We start from the raw sequence: 22,205 nt of genomic DNA on the forward strand, positions 1-22,205 counted from the left end.
AGGAAGAAAAGTATAGAGACCTAATTAAAAATTTCGCAAAACTATAAGGACCAATAGAATAATTAAACCAAATTATTAGGACATTGCCAGGCAAATTCTTTTGATAAAATTAGAGTGCATTTTACTTACATATATATCCCAGCATTGTATGTATATTTTATGTTGTTAATATTAATTGATAATAATCTCAAGCCAATACACCAAAAAAAAGGGAAAAAAATTCAAAACGGTCCGCAACAATTACTTCAAAAGGCAACGAGGTCTTTAACAAAAAAAAATTTAACCTAATTTCTGATAATTACTTTAAAAGGATAATGAGATTTCTATACCATAAAAAGTCAATGTTATTTTTTTTCATACAGGAGCTAATCAGTTCAAAAAATTAAATATTTTATTTTAGATCTCGTTGTCTTTTTGAAATAATTATTAAAGATCGGATGAAATATCACAAAAAAAAAAAAAATAGTTAGTAATCACAAAATGTTAATTTTTTGTCACGGACTTACCTCGAAACACATGTCCCTTGTTTTTTTATGTGACCTATAATATGTGTAATAAAACATGTATCAAAATGAGTTATAGAATAAAATATATAATAGAGTATAAAATATATAATAAAAATAAATTTAACTATATATTTATTTATATATAAATATATAATAATTATTTTTAATATATAAATAATATTTTTAATAATAAAATAACTAATAAAATTCATATTTTTAGATATTTAAAAAAATAATTTTTTGATTTAATAATTAGGAAAATGTTAAATAAATTTATTAAAATAATGAACCATAATCTCAGATTTTAACCAAATTTCAATTCTTCAATATGATTATTGAATCAAATTTTCAAATCTCTTTATTCTTTTTTGGTTTACAATAACCATTTAAATCTATCAAGTTAATTTGGTATATGATTCATTGAGATTAAATTTGTTATGTTCTATCTTAATTATTCGTTTAAATCAATTGATTGGATCAATCGAACCAAAAATTGATAAGTCTAGTGATTCGATTAATAAATATAACTGTCCAGATAAAAAATTAGAGAAAGTATAGAGAGCCAATGGCGATTTAAGCGTATAATATGTACAATGAAGGTTTAGGAAGTATTAGAGATATGATCATTAGTGTTACATTGTCCTATCATATTACGCTTTTGGGATGAGTAGTTTCATGACATGGTATTAGAGTTCTAAATCTGAAAGGTTAAGAGTTCGATCATTGGTAAATTTTTTTCGATGAAAAAACAAAGAATACATTCTTATTTTATGAAATAGTTAAAAAATAATAAATTAAAAAATTAAAAAAAATATTTTATCTCTAAAACTTAGACTCATGAACTATAAATTATATATAATCTTTAGTAGCATGAAATAAATTATAAAAATTTCTATCAATATTAATTTTATTATTTTATACTAATTAATACACATGCATATAACAAAACTATTAAGGTAAATATTACATTTATAGTTAATTATGGGTGATTGATAATTAGTACAATTAAAATGATTGATATTATAGATTTTTATATAATTATAGAAAGATAATTTTTAAAAGGGTAAAGTACTAAATTAGGCTCCCAGCGTAATTCTGTTTTAGTTCTTAGATTTAAAGTGTTTAATTTGAATAAAAAAAAGTTTCATTTAGCATCAATTTAGTCCTACAGTGATGTCAAAGTTAAATAATTAACGAAATGTTCTACATAACAACAGTACAAGAACAAAATCGATAATTTGGAGAACAATACAGACCCCAGAGGCATAAAATCAACCATGGATACATCAATACATTTATTCTTGTCCCTAAACCATGAATGATAAATAAATATATTGATGTATTTTTGTATCTCTGGAGCTGTATTGTTCTCCAAATTATCGATTTTGTTATTGTACTGTTGTTATGTAAAACATTCCATTAACTTTGACTTCACTGTGAGACTAAATTGATGCTAAATGAAACATTTTTGGATTCAAATAGAACATTTTAAATCTTAAGGACTAAAACAGAACATAAGGACCAATTTCATATTTTACCTTTTTTGAAATAAGTTAAAAAAAGAGAAATAATGCATCGAATCAATGTTGTGGGTGCCCGAATATTACTTGTTTAGAATAATATAATGATGTAATGATTATGATTACACCGGGCTGTCGCTGGCCATGTACACCCTGAGGGCTGAGGGCAATAAAGCCTCCTTGACTCCAACAGAATAAATAAAGCTTTAATTTGTTAAATTGATTTTTGAATAGAAAGAAAAGAAGAAAACGATTGTGCAAAAGAAAAGGATTCGTAAGCTGTGACGTATAACACGTTGACATGTTCTCCCAACTGAATTAGAGTGAAGACGACCACCCTTCTTCTTCCTTCTTCTTACAAATAAATAAATTGTGTGTCTCTCAATCTATCACTCAACTTCACTCGCCCCACTCACCAGGTTTGTTAGATTCGCTTCTCTTTCTTTTTCTCTCTCCTTCCTCGCTCACACTTTCTTGTTCTTTTCGCCCTCCATCTTATCGTTATTTACTCAGTAACTTTTTTCCTTTTCCAGAAAAAGGTAAATCTGATAACTTTTGTGTGCGTGTGTTTGGCTTAATCTTCACTTCACTTCCAAGTAAATATACTGCAACTGATGATTAGACACTAAAACACAGCAATAAGAATCTTATGCTTGAATTATGCTTCTGCTTTTTTTTTTTGGGGGGGATATGCTAAAACAAATTATACTGAATCTGATGGAGTAGAGCGATGGAATTTGATTCTATACATGGAAGTTTTCGTCTTCAAAGTTGGTATCTTTTGTTTGGATATCTTCTTACTATAATATTCAAATTTTGATTTTTTTTTTTTAATTTCTGATGAGGTCTCCCTTCCCCTTTTCAAAGAAGTTGAAATAGTAATAAGTTCAGCAATTTGCTATTGCGAATAATGACGGTTTTACTTACATATTGAAAATTGGAAGTGTAAATGCTTGTTTTGGATTATGCACTCATTCGAGGCGCAGCTGATTCTGATTGGTTATTGGGTTTAGGGTCTCATCTTGCTGCCAAAGGAGAAAGAGGGGAGCATTTTGTGCTGATGCTTTTTGCTTGAACTTCTCTACTAAAGAATTTTATAGCAATGGCTTTTGAGCCATTGGATTGGTATTGTCAGCCAGTTGCAAATGGAGTATGGACCACAACAGTTGACAATGCCTTCGGAGCTTACACTCCTTGCGCGGTTGATTCTTTGGTGATCTCCGTTTCTCATTTGGTGCTTCTAGGCCTGTGTGTCTACCGGATATGGTTGATTAAGAAGGATTTCAAAGCCAAAAGGTTCTGCTTACGGTCAAAACTCTATAATTATTTGCTTGGGTTGTTAGCTTTGTATTGTGTGGCCGAGCCCTTATATAGATTGATTGCTGGACTATCAATTCTAAATTTAGATGGTCAGACTCAACTTGCTCCATTTGAGGTGAGCTATAATTCTGATTACGCATATGCTTGTATGATTTGATTATTTTATTGTATGAATTTGCATGCTTCTGAAATCTTAATGCTTTCCCTTGTTCAATATGTTTGCATAATCATTCTTTGCACACTATACCTTTCCTTTCTTGTGGTTAATCCTTTCCTGGCAGATGTTGACTCTGATAAATTTAAACGTGTAATAACATTTACAGATCACGTCACTGGTCATTGAAGTTCTTACTTGGGGTGCTATGCTGATTTTGATTGGCGTTGAGACTAAAGTTTACATTTACGAATTCAGATGGTTTATCCGATTTGGTTTGCTTTATTCTATTGTCGGGGATACTGTCATGCTCAACCTTATCATTTCTGTGCAGGAGTTGTATAGCAGGTTTGACTGTTTAACCATGCCGTATTTATCGTACTAAGTGACTCATTGGGTGATTATGACATGATTTAACCATGTCATCTTGTATTTCAGCGCTCATCTTTGTTTTTCTCAATCTCATATCTTTTACTTCCTTTTTACAGGTCAGTGCTGTATTTGTACATAAGCGAGGTGGTCTGCCAGGTATATTGTGCTAATGTGCTCTTTAAGTTAATGTAACCTTATGATAGGTGATAATGCATTTGTTTTTAGTAGCTGGGTTATTGATGCATAACATTATGTTTGTTTCTTGGCTCTTGCATAGCTTCCAATGAGAAAGCTGTATCTAAAGTTGGTAGTAGCCTTTTTTAATCTGTACTGGGTTGACATTCTTACAAATTTGAGCTTTCTTATTTGATTTATTGTATAAACTTGTGACATATTGTACAAAGGAACATATAAAAAAAAGAATACTGTAAATTGTTATATACTGTGATGTGCTGACATAATACAGTTAGGTGTATTATGCATACTTGTATTTTCATGACAGTAAATTGGATCTAGGAATGCTTGTACAAACCCATCCTAAAACCCATGATACACACTGACCAGATAGTACACTATATAATTCCAGCTGATATATAGATTTAATCATGCCAGGCTGTTTTATTCCCTTCTGCCAATTGCCTGCATAAAAATTTCTGCTACCTGCCTTTGATGTGTTTGGATAGTATTCTGTTTTTTCCCTATCTATTTTGAAGCTGATTATCTAAAGCATTAACTTAGGTTGCCAATATTTGGTGGCCGCATACAATCTTTTCAATTCTTTGTTGCAATTTGTTTGAGTGAAACACACGCATTGTATAGGGTGTCTCTTTATCATTAAGTCTATTATACTTAAAGGTTGTCTTTATGGATTTTGTTTACTATTGCAGTCAAGTGGTTTGTGTGTGTATGTATTGTTTGTTTTTATTTTTTTAGTATATACTTGTTTTCTTCCAAACAAATAGCTATCTAGTATATACTGGGTGTCTTGCTGCATTGTTGAGTTCATCCTCATTCTAGTGATTTTTATTTTTTCTGTTGCTGCAGAGAGTATCTATTTGTTCCCATACTTTTAATTTACCCCAGTTGGAATATATGGAAACATCCATCTAAAAGGATAAATAATAAAGAAATAATATTTTATCTCTTCTACAATTCCAGGCTTTGTTTGGGCTACTTTTGCTTGTGTATATACCTACTTTGGATCCTTATCCGGGTTATACCCCTGTTCGGAGTGACTTGGTTGTTGATACTGCATATGAAGAACTGCCCGGAGGAGAGCAGATATGTCCTGAAAGGCATGCAAACATATTGTCAAGTATGTAAAATTATATTTGCACATAGGATATCAAGGATACTTTCAAAAATGCTATAATGCTAAGTGGGTTAGAACTTTGAAGTGTTATGTTCTGGGCTGATTGTGCTATAAATTTTTCTGTTATTGCTGCTTCTGGTATTACATTTAGCTAACTGAAGAAAAATTTGCCAAGATATGCTGTATGTGATTAGGAGTCCTGGCTTTTATTTCTTGTGTTCATTAATTTTGGAGGTAGCATAGTGCAAATACCATTCATAGTAATATCTTGCATGGATCCTCGCTGTTTCATTCTTATTTCTTTTTCCTCGTGCAGGAATCCTTTTTTCTTGGATGAATCCTATCATGAATCTAGGATATCAAAGACCCCTTACAGAGAAAGATATATGGAAGTTAGATACATGGGATCGGACTGAGACACTGAATGAAAAGTATGAGTTTTCGCTTTGCTTAAGCTTTCTTTTGGCATTAATTGTTGTATTTCATGTTTGCTTTATAGTGCCTCTTGATTCTGTAGGTTCCAGAGATGTTGGGTAGAAGAATCTCGGAGGTCGAAACCTTGGCTTTTAAGAGCATTGAATGCAAGCCTTGGTGGGAGGTATGACCGATTTGTGTTGAACATGATAGAGTGTAGAAGATAGACAATGTTTTCTGGTGTTACTTTATGATCACTTGCATAAGTTGAGAGTTGAGACCATCAATAATGGCTCATAATGAGAGGGCAGATATTGAAGTAAAATGGTGCTTGGCACTGATAAGTTAATCTTGGCCGACAAACTTAGACTCCTCTATCTTCTTCTGTGTAGTAAAATTAGTTCGTGATGATGAAACCACTTATTGTACAATATATAACTGAATGTTCTTTACTTCTTTTTTTCCTGACTTTGTTTATTTTTGTTCATGTATCTCATTTGTGTTTATGCGTTCATATATCTTTGTGCTTGGGTTTTCTTGTGCTTTACAGGTTTTGGTGGGGAGGATTTTGGAAGGTAATGTTCTATTTCTTTTGTTTATATAATCATTTCATTTGGTCGCTTTCAATATTTACATGTGTTAAACTTTGCTGTATGTCAAAATGCATTGTCAATTTTAATATCTTTGTTAATCTGTTTACAATATGTAGATTGGAAATGATCTCTCCCAGTTTTTGGGCCCACTAATATTGAATCAGCTGCTAGAGGTCAGTTACTGTTTTACTGAAATCACTGGTTAACCACCTCTAGTACAAGTTATAGTGCTCTAACAAATTCTTCATTATTATTTTGTTCTAACAATTCTCTATCACTTGATGTGTCCTATTAATTGCCTGCAGTCTATGCAAAATGGTGATCCAGCCTGGATTGGATACGTTTTTGCCTTCTCAATATTTGTTGGAGTGGTATGATACAAAATCTGATTAAATTGTAGATGATAATGTTGTATTCTTAATTTTCTGTGATTAATGATACCGCTGGTTGCTTCATATTCAAGGATTTAAATTTGAATGTATTTCTGGTACCCCTTTTCTAATTGCTTCTGCATAGTTGGATTGCTGATAAACATTGAAGACGCCATCCGTTTTTGAATAAACTAGGGCAAATAATTTAAAACATATGTAGATTTTACTAATTAGGATTCTTTCCTATCTGAATTTCTGTTTGATAGGTCTTTGGGGTGTTATGTGAAGCTCAATATTTTCAGAATGTCATGCGTGTTGGATTCCGGCTAAGATCAACACTGGTAATTTTATTATTGTTTCATTTCTTTGTGTCTTAGATCTTTAATTCCCACCTAGTAGGTTGTCAAAGAATTGCTTGACCTAAAAGCTTAACTCATAAAGTTAGTTGCCAACGATGATTTTATAAGTGAAATCCCAATAGGCTTGGAACAGAATGTCTTACAAGCTGAAACTAGATGCTCAAACAAGTAGAATTCATTGGTCACTCAATCACACTCAAAATACTGAGTTTGTTATTCAATTTTTCCCCTTTTATTTTCTTTGTTGTAGGTAGCTGCTGTATTTCGCAAATCATTAAGGCTTACCCATGAAGCTCGAAAGCAATTTGCATCTGGAAAAATAACCAACTTGATGACTACTGATGCCGAAGCACTTCAGGCATGGTTTCCTTCTATTGTTTGCTTGCTGTTCATGTAGTTGCTGCTTAAAGGTGTCAAAGAACTACTTGAAAGTTATTAATATGGGACCAATACTGGATTTGATAACAGTAACATGCCCTCTCGAATAAAAGTTTCTTCGTTTGTACCTAAAATCCAATTATTTAAGGTTAAATGCTATTTAGTCACTGTACTACTGTAGCTTAATTCCAGGGTTTATGCATTTTCTATATTCTTGTGCCACAAACATTCTCTGAATATGTTTGATGTTTTAATACTACTATTTTGCAATTAACGTCTGGGTTTTTTTTTACCCAAACAGCAAATATGCCAGTCACTTCATACTTTGTGGTCAGCTCCGTTCCGCATTACCATTGCCATGGTTCTTCTTTATCAACAACTAGGTGTTGCTTCCCTTTTGGGCGCTTTGATGCTAGTCCTTATGTTTCCATTACAGGTACAGGAGTTCACCTGATTTCTCTAGTTTGTTTTATCCCGACACTGCTTTGAATCTATTAGTTAAAATGCACTCTTATTACAGTATACTGCTTCTGTTCCTCTCTGCATATCTTTTATTTTCTAGTCTCTTTGCATTAATGTACTGAGGTGGTAATGGATATAACTTTATTTTTTGAGAAATTCATTCATAAGCTAATAGTCTGGGTTGTTAACCATACTGAAGAACTTGAATTGATTTTATAAGATTCCCTAAACTTAATGTTGCATTTTGTGGGAGCAGACATTTATCATCAGTAGAATGCAAAAGTTGTCTAAGGAAGGATTACAACGTACAGACAAGAGAATTGGCCTTATGAATGAAGTTTTGGCAGCTATGGACACTGTAAAGTATGTTCTTTTGAACTTCATAATAATTTTTTTTTTTTTAAATTTAGTTAAATATCAAGTTCTAACCATTCTGTTGTTGGCTTTTCTGACATGGCTTAGATGTTATGCATGGGAGAGTAGTTTCCAGTCTAAAGTTCAGAATGTCCGAGATGATGAATTATCATGGTTTCGAAAAGCATCATTACTTGGAGCGGTATGACACAAAGCCAATATTTAATATTCATGTTCCAATCATTTTTTGGACTTCAGCTTATTTATCTTGGCTCCTTTTTTCAGTTTCCCTAAGAAATTCATGTCTGTATTGCATTCATGTGCATCCATTAAGATAGTATAATAGAACGAATGGTGGCCTGCACTGTATTAAGATAGTGAAAGTAAAAGGATAGATTTAACACTAGCCAAATCTATCAATGTTATAAATCTAATTTAGATCAAGTACAATACTACTACTAGTAGACACTTAAGTTCACTGGTAATGGCTGTCATAAACATAGTAGAATTCAACTGACCTCATGATGCACTTTTGTAGACTGACTTTTCTAAATACCTATCAGAAACTAGATAGCTGCTTCATGAATGTGGTCACCATTTTATTTAAATCATATTCTCTCCAATCATCATGAACAAAAGAAAATGCTTTATTTCTGATATTTGCTAGCTTTGCACAGTTTGAATTTTTCTTGAAATTCAAGTGTTGAGCATGGAAAATGTAAATCCAATGTTACAACTTTTTCTCATGTTCTTACTGACTCCAGCTGTTTTTGTTCTAATTTTTCTTTTTTGGCAGTTAAATGGATTCATACTGAATAGTATTCCAGTTTTTGTAACTGTGATTTCATTTGGAATGTTCACCTTACTTGGAGGGAATTTGACACCCGCAAGAGCTTTTACATCACTTTCTCTGTTTGCTGTGCTTCGGTTTCCTCTCTTCATGCTTCCTAATATTATAACTCAGGTTATTCTCCATTATAATTTTCTTTTGTTTTGTTGATTTACCAGCAGGATAATGACATAATGCACCCTTCATTCTTGTAATCTCTATTAGTGTTTGTTTTTCTATTAAATACTTAGTTGTTTTGTTTCTTCTAAAATAGCAGAAAGAGTGTTAAATCCTCTAGTTTATAATGGCCAAAGTGGGTGGAAACTTGTTTAGTATTATTGTTGCTGATTGAAGACTGATTTTTCTTTTGTTTTAAGGCGGTTAATGCAAATGTATCATTGAAGCGTTTGGAGGATTTGCTCTTAGCAGAAGAGAGAATACTTTTACCAAATCCACCGCTTGAGCCAGGATTACCAGCCATCTCAATCAAAAACGGAAACTTCTCCTGGGATTCCAAGGTCCATTGTCTTGTCATTCTATGCTTGCATATTTCATCATTCTGCATAGTTGACTTGCACAAAGGACATCTGTTCATCATTACCTTTTTGCTGTGTGCAATTTTTATCTTCTATGGCCAGAATTGAAATGAATTGTTTGATATTATTGTACTCGTATTATATATCTTCCTGTTATCTCTAAATCTTTTGTTTTCTTTATTCAGGCAGAAAGGCCTACATTGGCAAACATAAACTTGGATATACCTGTTGGTAGCCTAGTTGCAGTTGTTGGAAGTACAGGAGAAGGGAAAACATCACTAGTATCTGCAATGCTTGGAGAACTCCCTGCAGTTGTAGGTTCAACTGTTGTTATGAGAGGGACAGTTGCTTACGTACCCCAAGTCTCTTGGATTTTTAATGCAACTGTAAGTTAATAGTATTCATAATCATGTATAGTGATGAACATGCTTAATAGTTATTAATTTTTTTAACAGAACATATATATCTATTGCTATTGGTATGCTCAGCTGATAATTGACTCATACAACTGTTTCTTCAGATGAAATGACCACTTCCACAAGCACTATAACTTTTCTCGTTGCTGCTACTATAACCTTTTAATTCGGAATTATGGTTTGCATATGAATTAGGTTAAAAAAGAATTATGGACAGATAATATATTTTTCAAGTTTATTTCAAGCTATCTTTTGTGTAAGTTGTTGGGAGGAGACATTGGAGAGCTTATCCAAGAGATCTTGCTATCTTTATGAGAATTTCATGTAATCTTAAAATCCAGCGACAGCAAGATGATTTGGACAGGGCTCTCACTTTTCTGATGCACGTGGAATAATTTGTGTTCCAATTCAAAAAATATAAAATTAATCTGAAAAAATTCAAAGTCGCCGAAAATTTTTTACTAGTTATGAATTGATTTTATGGTTTTGGTAAGGGTAACAAGGTTCAAGGCTGTTAGCATGCCATTATGATATGATATGTGGCTTATAAAAGTTATTTCTACAGGTGCGAGATAATGTTTTATTTGGTTCTGCCTTTGACCCAATAAGATATGAAAGGGCAATAGATGTGACTGAACTACGACATGACCTTGAGTTACTGCCTGTGAGTATATGCACTACTTATTGCATTTAAGTGGAATATAATGTGTCAAATTCTTCGTTAAAAGTTGGTGGCATTTGCTTGTCCTTTCTTTAACATGCCTATCAATGACTAGGGTGGTGATCTTACCGAAATTGGTGAAAGAGGTGTGAACATCAGTGGTGGTCAAAAGCAAAGAGTATCCATGGCTAGAGCTGTCTACTCCAAATCCGACGTGTACATTTTTGATGATCCCCTTAGTGCTCTAGATGCGCATGTCGCTAAACAGGTTATGCTGAGTGATTCTACTTTACATACCTGTTGTTATTAACAGAATGTTTTCTATACACAAGATATGGTACATATTAACATATACATGTTTGTACTTTGCAAAGTAACACATTATGAATGATGCATGTGATTGACATGCTTCAGTATTGCCTTTTTAACTTAATCTACTGATTCTCTAAATCCGTTCTTAAAATTCCTCCAATTGTAACTAAAGGTATGCTAGGCACGTGCCTCCAACAATAAAGAAAAAGGAGAAAAAGACAACAATGCTGCTAAGGTAGAAAAAAACATTGCCTCATGGAAGAGGCACACCTAAACTATCCAAGTCACAGAAGCCTTGCAATGGCTAATCTTAGTACCTTTGATCATACTTTCTAATAGCGAAATAGTTGCTGACAATGTTCTGATAGTTGTTGGGTACTGTATGCAATTGATCCCCCGTTTATTGCTGACTGTAAACTGGGTTCCATTTATTATCTTAACGTTGTGTAGTATTTTCCACTGCATGTCATTTCAGGTTTTTGATAAATGCATCAAGGGAGAATTGAGAGGGAAGACCCGAGTTCTTGTTACAAATCAACTGCATTTCCTTTCACAGGTGGATAGAATCATTTTGATCCATGAAGGTACTGTGAAAGAGGAGGGAACATTTGAGGAGCTCTCTAACCAGGGGCCATTGTTCCAAAAGCTTATGGAAAATGCTGGAAAGATGGAGGAGTATGAAGAAGAAACGGTAGATACTGAAACTGCTGATCCAAAGTCCTCTTCAAAACAGGTGGCCAATGGAGAACTTAATGATACTGCAAAGAGTGGGAGTAAGGCAAAAGAAGGAAAATCTGTCCTTATTAAACAGGAAGAACGGGAAACAGGTGTTGTCAGTATGAAAGTTTTAGCAAGGTAACATGATTCATGCAAATAGTTTTGTATTGATTGCAATTTAGTGGTTTGTAATCATTTACTAACTACTGGATGTCTCCTTTTGATACCCTACAAATTATTAGATGTGCTTATGCACATGCACAAACATTTACATTGTGAATATGCTTCTTTCTCCCCACTGCCATGCTCTACTTCTGCATAATCCTGATGGAAATCTATTGGAAAGTGATTTTGCAAATTTTATGTAGTGATCCTGTTTTCTTGGTCTTCTTTCCCCATTTGCTCCTCTTTTTATCATACTATCTTGAATATTATTGTTGTCGTTTCAGATACAAGACTGCATTAGGAGGTCTTTGGGTGGTTGTAATACTCTTTGGATGCTATTTCTTAACAGAAGTGTTACGAATTTCAAGTAGCACATGGTTGAGCCATTGGACTGATCAGAGTGCTTCAGTGGGCTATGATCCTGGATTTTATAATCTGATATATGCAGCTCTATCATTTGCTCAGGTATAGCTCTCTTGTAACATGACTGAAGAATATGGTGTAATTATTCCTTTTGCTTAAGTTCTCATTCATTTTCTGTCACATCTGTATCAGTGCAGTGTCTGCTTTTTGTCCCATGAGAATCCATGTTACTCTAAATGCCTGCATTCCTACTGAATTACATCTGTGGAATATGATCATTTGGTATTTTTCTCATTATTTTCCCTTCCAGGTTATGGTGACTTTAACAAATTCTTATTGGTTGATCATATCAAGTCTATATGCAGCCAGAAGGTTGCATGAAGCCATGCTTCACTCCATATTACGAGCTCCTATGGTTTTTTTTCATACAAATCCACTTGGAAGAGTAATCAACAGGTTTGCAAAGGATTTAGGTGACATTGATCGTAATGTTGCCCCATTTGTCAATATGTTTCTGGGTCAAGTGTCTCAGCTCCTTTCAACATTCGTCCTGATAGGGATTGTCAGCACAATGTCCTTGTGGGCGATAATGCCGTTGTTGGTACTGTTTTATGGAGCATATCTCTACTATCAGGTATTAACATTGTTTTCTTGCTTACACCGGCTTCTATTTACTTTCTGAAACCCTAAACGGTATCCGGCATTAGATAGTAGAACGTATGGATTTGAAGTCTGTCTAAATATACTTTGCTTACATGCTAGTTTTCTGGTGATGTAAAGCTATCTTATGTATTGTAGAAATTGAAATACAAACAAGTCTGTAGGTCATACATTTCTATCGACATATGAAAAATGTTCCTAGTGATCTGATTTAGCAAAGCTATCCATTTAGGAAAAGCTCAAGTTGACATATAGTTTTTAGTATCACTTGAAATATACGAATGGAGTGAGACAAGGATTGTGTTTTGGATGAATTCCCTTGAGAGAATTATCTCCCAGCGTCAATATATATATATACATAGGTACAGAAATAAAATCCCTTAATACTAGGAGATATGATAGAATCAGATCCCTTAATACTAGGAGATAGAATCAGATCCCTTAATACTAGGAGATCCAACAGAATTAGATATCTAAAGATGGAAACTATATCAAAACAGATCTAATCTGATATTCAACACTCCCCCTCAAGCTGGAGCATATAAATCATATGCACCAAGCTTGTTACATATGTATTGTATCCGAGGACCCCGGAGAGCTTTGGTGAAAATATCTGCAAGTTGATCGTTGGAGTTGACAAAGGCTGTTACTATTTCCCCACTTTGCAACTTCTCCCTTATGAAATGGCAATCAATCTCTATGTGCTTGGTCCGTTCATGAAACACAGGGTTGGAAGCAATATGTAAGGCAGCTTGATTATCGCACACCAGTTCCATCTTACTCGGCTCACAAAACTTAAGTTCCTTAACTAATTGCTTCAACCATATAAGTTCACATGTGGCAAGTGCCATAGCTCTATATTCAGCTTCCGCACTAGATCTTGCTACAACATTTTGCTTCTTACTCTTCCAAGATATCAAGTTTCCACCAATAAAAACACAATAACCAGATGTAGAACGTCTATCAGATGGAGATCCTGCCCAATCTGCATCAGTATACCCAACAATCTGGTTATGTCCTTTATCTTCATACAACAAACCTTTTCCTGGAGCACCTTTGATATATCTAAGGACTCTAACAGCTGCGTCCCAATGACTATCGCATGGAGAGTCAAGAAACTGACTTAGGATACTTGTGGCAAATGAAATATCTGGCCGAGTGACTGTCAAATAATTCAATCGGCCAATTAATCTGCGATATCTACCAGGATCTGCAAGAGGTTCTCCTTGATTTGGACTAAGTTTTGTATTGGGATCCATTGGTGTATCTACAGGTCTAGAATCCAACATTCCAGTTTCTTCAAGAATATCTAGAGCATATTTTCTCTGTGAGATACAGATCCCCGCATTAGATTGTGCCACTTCAATTCCTAGGAAATATTTTAACTTCCCCATATCCTTAGTCTGAAAGTGATCAAACAAGTGCTGTTTTAACTGAGTGATTCCCTCATGATCATCTCCAGTAATGACAATATCATCCACATAAACAACCAGATATATGGAGGTCATGGAGGAAGAATGACGGAAGAAAACTGAATGATCTGCTTCACTTTGAATCATGCCAAATTTAGAAATAACAGCACTAAAGCGACCAAACCAAGCTCGAGGGGATTGTTTCAAGCCATATAAAGATCGGCGTAAATGACATACTAAGCCGGAAGACTCCCCCTGAGCAACAAACCCGGGAGGTTGCTCCATGTATACTTCCTCCTCGAGATCACCATGTAAGAAAGCATTTTTAATATCAAGTTGATGAAGAGGCCAATGGCGAATGGCAGCCATAGAAAGAAAAAGACGAACAGAGGCCATCTTCGCAACAGGAGAGAAGGTATCACCATAGTCCAAACCAAAGATTTGAGTGTAGCCCTTAGCCACAAGGCGGGCTTTTAATCGATCAATGGTTCCGTCTGAGCTGACCTTAATAGTATAGATCCAACGACAACCCACAGTAGATTTGCCCGGTGGCAGTGGAACAAGATCCCAAGTACCAGTAGAATGTAAGGCAGACATCTCCTCAATCATAGCCTGGCGCCACCCTGGATGTGAAAGAGCTTCTGCTGTTGTTTTGGGTATAGAAACAGAAGACAAAGAGGAGGTAAAAGCATAGTGCGAAGATGATAAACGATGGTAACTGAGAAAATTATAAATAGGATTAGGATTACGGGTGGAACGAGTACCTTGTCTGAGAGCAATAGGAGGACTACTGCTAACTCCCGAAGAAGGATCCAAGGACGGTTCAGCCACGGGTTCAGGAGATGAGTTATCTTGGACTGCAGGCCGTGGGCGGCGATGATAAACTTGGAGAGGCTTTGTGGGAATAGGAGGCCCATCTAAGTAAGGAACAGGAAGCACCTCCGTAATGGAAGGTGAAGTGATGTCGGGTGCAGAGAAAAAAGGGGTATTCTCAAGAAAAGTGACATCGGCAGACACGAAGAAACGATTAAGAGCTGGAGAATAACAACGATAACCCTTTTGAAATCGAGTGTACCCTAAGAAAACACATTTGATAGAACGAGCAGTTAACTTGTCTTTGCCTGGGGTAAGATCATGGATGAAACAAGTACAACCAAAGACTCGTAGTGGAAGAGAAAAAATGTGCTCATGAGGAAATAAAATGGAATGAGGAACTTGATTTTGCAAAACAGAAGAAGGCATACGATTAATTAAATAACATGCAGTCAGAACAGCCTCACCCCAAAATTTAAGGGGAACATGAGTATGGAGAAGAAGAGTGCGAGCAGTTTCAATCAAGTGACGATGTTTACGCTCAGCCACACCATTCTGTTGAGGGGTATGAGGACAAGATGACTGATGTAGAATGCCTTTGGAGGACAAGTAAGACGAAAAGGGTGCTGAAAAATACTCACGAGCATTATCACTTCGTAAAATTTTAATTGAAGTTTTGAATTGGTTTTGAATTTCAGAACAGAAAGACTTGAAATGTACAAATAATTCAGATCTGTCCTTCATTAAATATAGCCAAGTGCAACGAGAAAAGTCATCAATAAAGGTGACAAAATAACGAAAGCCTGAATGAGAAGTAACTCGACTAGGTCCCCATACATCAGAATGAATAACAGAAAAGGGAGACGCAGCCCGTGTATTGACACGACTTGAAAAAGAACTACGAACATGTTTACCTAAATGACAAGTTTGACACTCTAAGGTAGTAAGACGAGATAAACTCGGGACCATAGCTTGTAACTTCGAGAGGCTGGGATGTCCCAGGCGACAATGGACCACGTCCGGAGACTCAACAGCAGCAACAGAAGACACAGTAGTAGTGGGTAAGGCAAGCCGATACAGTCCTTGAGACTCACATCCTGTTCCAATCGTCTGTCCCGTCCCTCGATCCTGCACAATGACGGAGTCAGCAAAAAAGGTAACAGAACAATTGAGAGAACGAGTAAGTTGGCTAATAGAAATCAAATTGAAAGGACAATTGGGCATGTAAAGAACAGATTTCAAAGGTATTGTAGGAAGAGGAGTAGCTTGACCTATTCCCTTAGCACCAATTTTAGAACCATCAGCCAAAGTGATAGAAGGAAGAAATGCAGGGTGTTCAAGTTTAGAGAGGACAGAAGAAGTACCAGAAATGTGATCAGAAGCACCTGAGTCAAGGACCCATGGTCCAAGAGAAGAGGAATGAGAGATACAAGCAACAGAATTACCAGAGTGGGCCACCGAAGCAACGGGAGTAGATGCCTGCTTTGAAGCTTGGTACTTGAGAAACTCATCATAATCATTGCCAGAGACAAATATCCCTTGTGGTTGTGCGGCGGAGTGAACGTCAGATGGCTCATTAGTTTGGACAACATTAGCTACCTTAGTAGGACGACCATGGAGAGCATAACATTTATCCTGAGTATGACCAATCCTATGGCAATGGGTACAACTAGGGCGAGTACGATTACCACGACCATTACCACGACCCCCACGGCCGCCGCGAGTGGGCACTGGAAAGGACACTTGAGAAGAAGATTGGGATGCCAATGCAGTTTGGTCAAAAGTATGGGTCTCAAGAGAGGGGCCGGATTGCAAGAGTCGTGCAAATACGTCTTGAAGGGAAGGAACGGGTGAGGTGCCCAATATTTGTTGCCGAAGAGATTCAAGTTCAGCTGGCAACCCAAGTAACGTAAGTACCAAAAACAGCTTTCCCTGTTGAGCATGATGTTCATCAGCATTAGACACATAGGGAAGGAGAGTCGAAAACTCTTCCCTGACAGCTTCCACAGCCCCAACATAAGATTCCATATCAGTTCCTTGAAGCTGTAAACTACACAGCTTCTTAGCAACATGGTAAAGTCTTGCAATGTCATTAGTGTATAAAGCTTTAGCACGATCCCACACCTTTTTACAAGTTTTGTAAGCCCGAAACATAGTCAGCTTTGGTGGATCAATGGTCTGCCACATAAGGTTACATAGCTGGGCATCAATCTTCTTCCAAGTGGTTTTGTCAGCGGCGCGAACATCATCAACAGATTTAGTAAGGTGGTCTTCATAGCCTTGGCCCATGAACCAAAGTTCTACAGAATCAGCCCAAGAAAGGTAATTTTTGGCACCCATCAATTTTTCAGAGGTCATTGTAGCGGTTCCAGAAACGACAGTTGTTAGAACAGCCGGTTTACCACCATTGGAGTTGGTGTCGGGGATTACCTCAGAAGACATGATGGCAGACACTCAGAAACGGCCGGAAAACACCTGCAGAAGGGAAACGAGGGCCGGAAAAAACCTGGGCAGCGGAGAAATTTTGGGGACAGGCCGAAAAAAACAATTTCTGACGAAGAGACACAACTGATAGTGTCAGCTGGTGGGAAAAGGGAACACGGCTGAGAGATTGCAGCCGGAAAAGAAGAAAAAAAAAAAAAAATAGAAACCAGAGCCGGGTCGGAACCCGCTCTGATACCAACTTGAAATATACGAATGGAGTGAGACAAGGATTGTGTTTTGGATGAATTCCCTTGAGAGAATTATCTCCCAGCGTCAATATATATATATACATAGGTACAGAAATAAAATCCCTTAATACTAGGAGATATGATAGAATCAGATCCCTTAATACTAGGAGATAGAATCAGATCCCTTAATACTAGGAGATCCAACAGAATTAGATATCTAAAGATGGAAACTATATCAAAACAGATCTAATCTGATATTCAACAGTATCCATCATCAATAACTATGAAGCAGTTTGGTCTAATTACCTTTTATATCATAAACCAGCCTTTGTACCTATTGCAATTATTATTATTGTTGTTGTTGTTGTTGTTGGTTTTCTCACAAATTTCAGTAGTAGAATTCATTATTCTGTTTTGAATTTTGAGGAACTCATGTCAGCATCATTTTATTCATTTATAGAGCACCGCCCGTGAAGTAAAGCGCTTAGATTCAATTAGTAGATCCCCTGTTTATGCACAATTTGGAGAAGCACTTAATGGTCTATCAACAATTCGTGCTTACAAGGCTTATGACCGCATGGCTGATATCAACGGAAAGTCCATGGACAACAACATACGATTCACTCTGGTGAACATGAGTGGAAATCGATGGCTTGCAATTCGATTGGAAACTCTGGGAGGTCTCATGATATGGTTTACTGCAACCTTTGCGGTAATGCAGAATGGGAGGGCCGAGAACCAGCAGGAATTTGCATCCACCATGGGTTTACTACTTAGTTATGCTTTGAACATTACCAGTTTGCTTACTGGTGTGCTCAGGCTTGCTAGTTTGGCTGAGAATAGTCTAAATGCTGTTGAGCGTGTAGGCACTTATATAGATTTGCCTTCAGAGGCACCATCCATCATTGAGGATAGTCGCCCCCCTCCAGGCTGGCCCTCATCTGGATCAATCAGATTTGAGGATGTTGTACTTCGATACAGGCCTGAACTTCCTCCTGTCCTTCATGGCTTGAATTTCACAATTTTTCCAAGCGATAAGGTTGGCATTGTAGGAAGGACAGGAGCTGGAAAATCTAGCATGCTTAATGCTTTATTTCGAATTGTGGAATTGGAAAGAGGAAGAATATTAATTGATGATTGTGATATTGCAAAGTTTGGGCTGGCTGATTTGCGTAAAGTTCTTGGCATTATACCACAGTCCCCTGTTTTGTTTTCAGGTATTTAAGATATAATATTTTCCATCGTATTTTCATATTGGCAACTTAGGCTATACGGATTCTGTTATTTTGTTTCCAAGTTACCAACTGACCTGAAGGAAGAGTATGTTGAGCAATAATGTTGTAGAATGGACTTATTTCTTTTTATAATTATTATTATTTTTTTACTTATGGTAAAATGGACTGTAGATCTTGAATTTTTTAAAGCTAAGAGATCTGTTTTGGCCATAAGTGGAAAGAATCTTTTGGGCAGGAAGGGAATTCTAACTCCTTTTAGAGCCACATATTAAAGGTTATTGATCATTTGATTTTTATAAAATACAGTGAGGGAAAAAAAAAAACGAATGAGAAAATAAGGATAAATATGTTAAGATGAAAGTCAAGAAATTCGTTGATCTACTTGAGTGAAGATTGGAATAATTGTGATGTCAAAACTGGAAAGCAATAATACGTGATGGTGTTGTTGATTTTTATAATTTTTACTCTGTAAATTGTGAAGCATATTAATCTTTGAATTAATCTAATTGTATTTATATTAAGCTTAATTTAAATTTTTGTAGGAACTGTAAGATTTAATCTTGACCCTTTTAATGAACACAATGATGCTGACCTCTGGGAGGCTCTGGAGAGGGCACATTTGAAGGATGTGATACGGAGGAATTCTCTGGGGCTGGATGCTGAGGTAAATTATGATTTCTTGATTTCACTCTGGCTTTTTTTGTACAGAACCATTTCTATTGCTGAGTATGTTTACAATGGTCAATAAGTGATGTTTTATTGAAAGCAATATAATATTTATGAAAATGTACTTTGTTTAGGTCTCTGAGGCAGGCGAGAACTTCAGTGTTGGGCAGAGGCAACTGTTGAGTCTCTCTCGGGCATTATTGCGTAGATCAAAGATATTAGTACTTGACGAAGCCACTGCAGCAGTAGATGTTAGAACAGATGCCCTCATACAGAAAACAATTCGAGAGGAATTCAAATCGTGCACCATGCTCATCATTGCTCATCGTCTTAACACCATCATAGACTGTGATCGGATTCTTTTGCTTGATGGTGGTAAGGTAAGCACTGTATTTAAATGGTACTGCTGGAAATCTTATAATATGGTTATCCTTTGGCACTAATGTAAGTAATACTAATGCTAATTATACAACATAAAATAATACTGATGCTAGCTTCTTATGTTTAAAGGTTCTTGAATATGATACCCCTGAAGAACTGCTATCAAATGAAGGCAGTTCGTTCTCTAAGATGGTGCAAAGTACAGGAGCCGCAAATGCCCAATATCTACGCAGCTTAGCACTCGGGAGCAAGTCAGATAGGGAAGAGAGTAAGCATAATGATGGCCAGAAAAAATGGCTTGCTTCGTCTCGATGGGCTGCTGCAGCTCAATTTGCCCTTGCCGTCAGTCTCACCTCATCACAGAATGACCTAAAAAGATTGGAAGTGGAAGAAGAGAATAGCATACTCAAGAAAACAAGGGATGCTGTGATAACTTTGCAGGGGGTTTTGGAAAGGAAGCATGATAGAGAAATCGAGGAATCTTTAGACCGATACCAAATATCCTCAGACAGTTGGTGGTCATCACTCTACAAGATGATTGAAGGTATGTATAACTTTGTGCCATCTTTTACATAGCCTTCCCTTGCAATGAAATTTTTGAAAGAATAAATTCTGGGACCACTTCATGTTTTGTCCATGAATGCATTATCCTCCCTCTCCTTTCTCTTTCCCTTTTTTCTCCTATATATGTTGTCTCAAATATTTCTAAGTTAGAGGTAATCCTGGAAGATATGGTATCATAGCTAAATGAGCTTAAATTTCTAAGATTAAAGAATCTCAGGATTTTCAACAGTGTAGATGATGTAATTGCATCTCTTTTTCGTTTTTGTAGGTCTTGCAATGATGAGCAGACTGGCCAGGAGCAGGCTTCATCAATCAGACTTTGATTTTGATGATAGATCAATTAACTTTGATCAAGTTGATATGTAGCCAAAGCTGCACTGTTATATATTACCTCTGCTTCAAAATAATTGTTCATTTGGACAAACAATTATTGTGAATTACAGGGAATATAACATGTGCCACAGTCCCACCAACTGACTCACATACCCAAGGTTGTGCTAACTCTATTTTTGGCAATGTAGCTCCATCACTCAGCCATGAGACATGAGTTCGAAAATGCAATAAGTTTCATTTTGATCTTAATCCAGCAATTAACCCAATTTCCCTTATCATTTGTAATGTAATTTTTATTGCCCAAAATATATTAGGGAAAAAAAAAATTATCTTTTAGGTCTTGAATACTTGTGTTTGGATTTCTGAAAAAGATTCTCTAAAACGAAGTGAGAAAATAAAATGTAAATTATTCTTAAATCAAGGTAATAAGATTTACATACGATGAAAATTATAAATTCAGTAGTGATTAAATGTTTATTTATTTATTCTACTAATTTTTTTATCTTAGAAAAATTTCCTTTTTTCATCATGTTATGCCACAAACTTACACTAGTACTGTTTATATTCAACTATTCCAAGCATCTTTCAAAATCACAAATCCTCGTCAATCAAACAATTATACTCAAATGTCTTACATGGAATGGAAGACGAAAAAGAGTCTCTTGCTTTTAGACCCAGTATGTGAAAATTACCTTTATATTTCCATTTTTAGAAGAACCATATCATCTTAAAATTTGTTAAACGCTAGTGTTGTATAACTTACCTATTTCCTAATAATATAAAATAAAATAAAATAAAAGAATGAGTTGATAATTAAATTAATCTTTGAATAGTAGATTATTTTTTAAATTTATTCACGATTGAAACGTTAATTATTCGAACATAAACAACAATCAGCCCAAATAAAATACAAAGATCAACTCATTCACAACAACAAACCCAACCAACCAATTGTTAATTCATTCTATTTTGTCTCATTCTCACATAATACATTCTTCTAGAATTATTGTTTGATAACCATCATTTTGTCAGCATACAATTTTTACCTCCATTCTCCTTTCTTCTTTGGTTTTAATACGTGGAATTAGACGCTGACCATAATTGACGTTTCTTATAATTAATTGACAAAAATATTAATAGAATGATAAAAAGATAAACATAATTAATTTATAATTTTTTAAAAACTAATTTAATTAACAAAATTTTTTATAAACAAATTTAAAAAATAATTCATCTTTTAGAAACTAATCTTACTATTAACACGGAAATAATACCAAGTTGAATATCTTTTAGATAAACCATTACTGAAAAAGGTTTAATTATTCTATTAGTCTTTATAGTTTTGCAAAATTTTT

At 35.4% G+C, this 22,205-nt stretch overlaps 1 protein-coding gene across 5 annotated transcripts; it reads left to right on the top strand.

Moving 5' to 3' along the window:
* The first annotated feature begins 2,155 nt into the window (after positions 1–2,155).
* Positions 2,156–21,309, top strand: LOC112782815 (ABC transporter C family member 2). Of its 5 annotated transcripts, none has more exons than XM_025825420.3 (28): positions 2,156–2,445; positions 3,040–3,461; positions 3,670–3,848; positions 3,989–4,028; positions 5,031–5,187; positions 5,501–5,615; positions 5,702–5,782; positions 6,149–6,173; positions 6,308–6,364; positions 6,497–6,562; positions 6,829–6,903; positions 7,172–7,279; positions 7,601–7,735; positions 8,018–8,124; positions 8,224–8,317; positions 8,912–9,079; positions 9,322–9,462; positions 9,666–9,866; positions 10,462–10,560; positions 10,673–10,825; positions 11,345–11,724; positions 12,036–12,216; positions 12,425–12,748; positions 18,132–18,888; positions 19,449–19,570; positions 19,707–19,952; positions 20,083–20,497; positions 20,786–21,309. In XM_025825420.3, the coding sequence occupies exons 2-28, from the start codon at positions 3,129–3,131 to the stop codon at positions 20,881–20,883; spliced, it is 4,857 nt and encodes a 1,618-aa protein (XP_025681205.1). In that variant the 5' UTR covers positions 2,156–2,445; positions 3,040–3,128; the 3' UTR covers positions 20,884–21,309. The 5 variants fall into 5 exon arrangements, 3 of the variants coding, with proteins under 3 accessions (XP_025681205.1, XP_072086640.1, XP_029152092.1); XM_072230539.1 differs by lacking the exon at positions 2,156–2,445 and adding an exon at positions 2,448–2,565; XM_029296259.2 differs by lacking the exon at positions 2,156–2,445 and adding an exon at positions 2,503–2,796.
* Positions 21,310–22,205: the final 896 nt, after the last annotated feature.

The sequence above is a fragment of the Arachis hypogaea genome, chromosome 20 (assembly GCF_003086295.3).
Source record: "Arachis hypogaea cultivar Tifrunner chromosome 20, arahy.Tifrunner.gnm2.J5K5, whole genome shotgun sequence".
In the NCBI taxonomy this organism is placed as follows: Eukaryota; Viridiplantae; Streptophyta; class Magnoliopsida; order Fabales; family Fabaceae; genus Arachis; species Arachis hypogaea.

Coding starts and splice junctions, on each gene's coding strand:
- LOC112782815 (XM_025825420.3), top strand. CDS start 3,129: ATGGCTTTTGAGCCATTGGATTGGTATTGTCAGCCAGTTGCAAATGGA. Junction 3,849..3,988: donor GTGCAGGAGTTGTATAGCAG/GTTTGACTGTTT, acceptor TCCTTTTTACAG/GTCAGTGCTGTATTTGTACA. Junction 19,953..20,082: donor TTTTGCTTGATGGTGGTAAG/GTAAGCACTGTA, acceptor TTATGTTTAAAG/GTTCTTGAATATGATACCCC.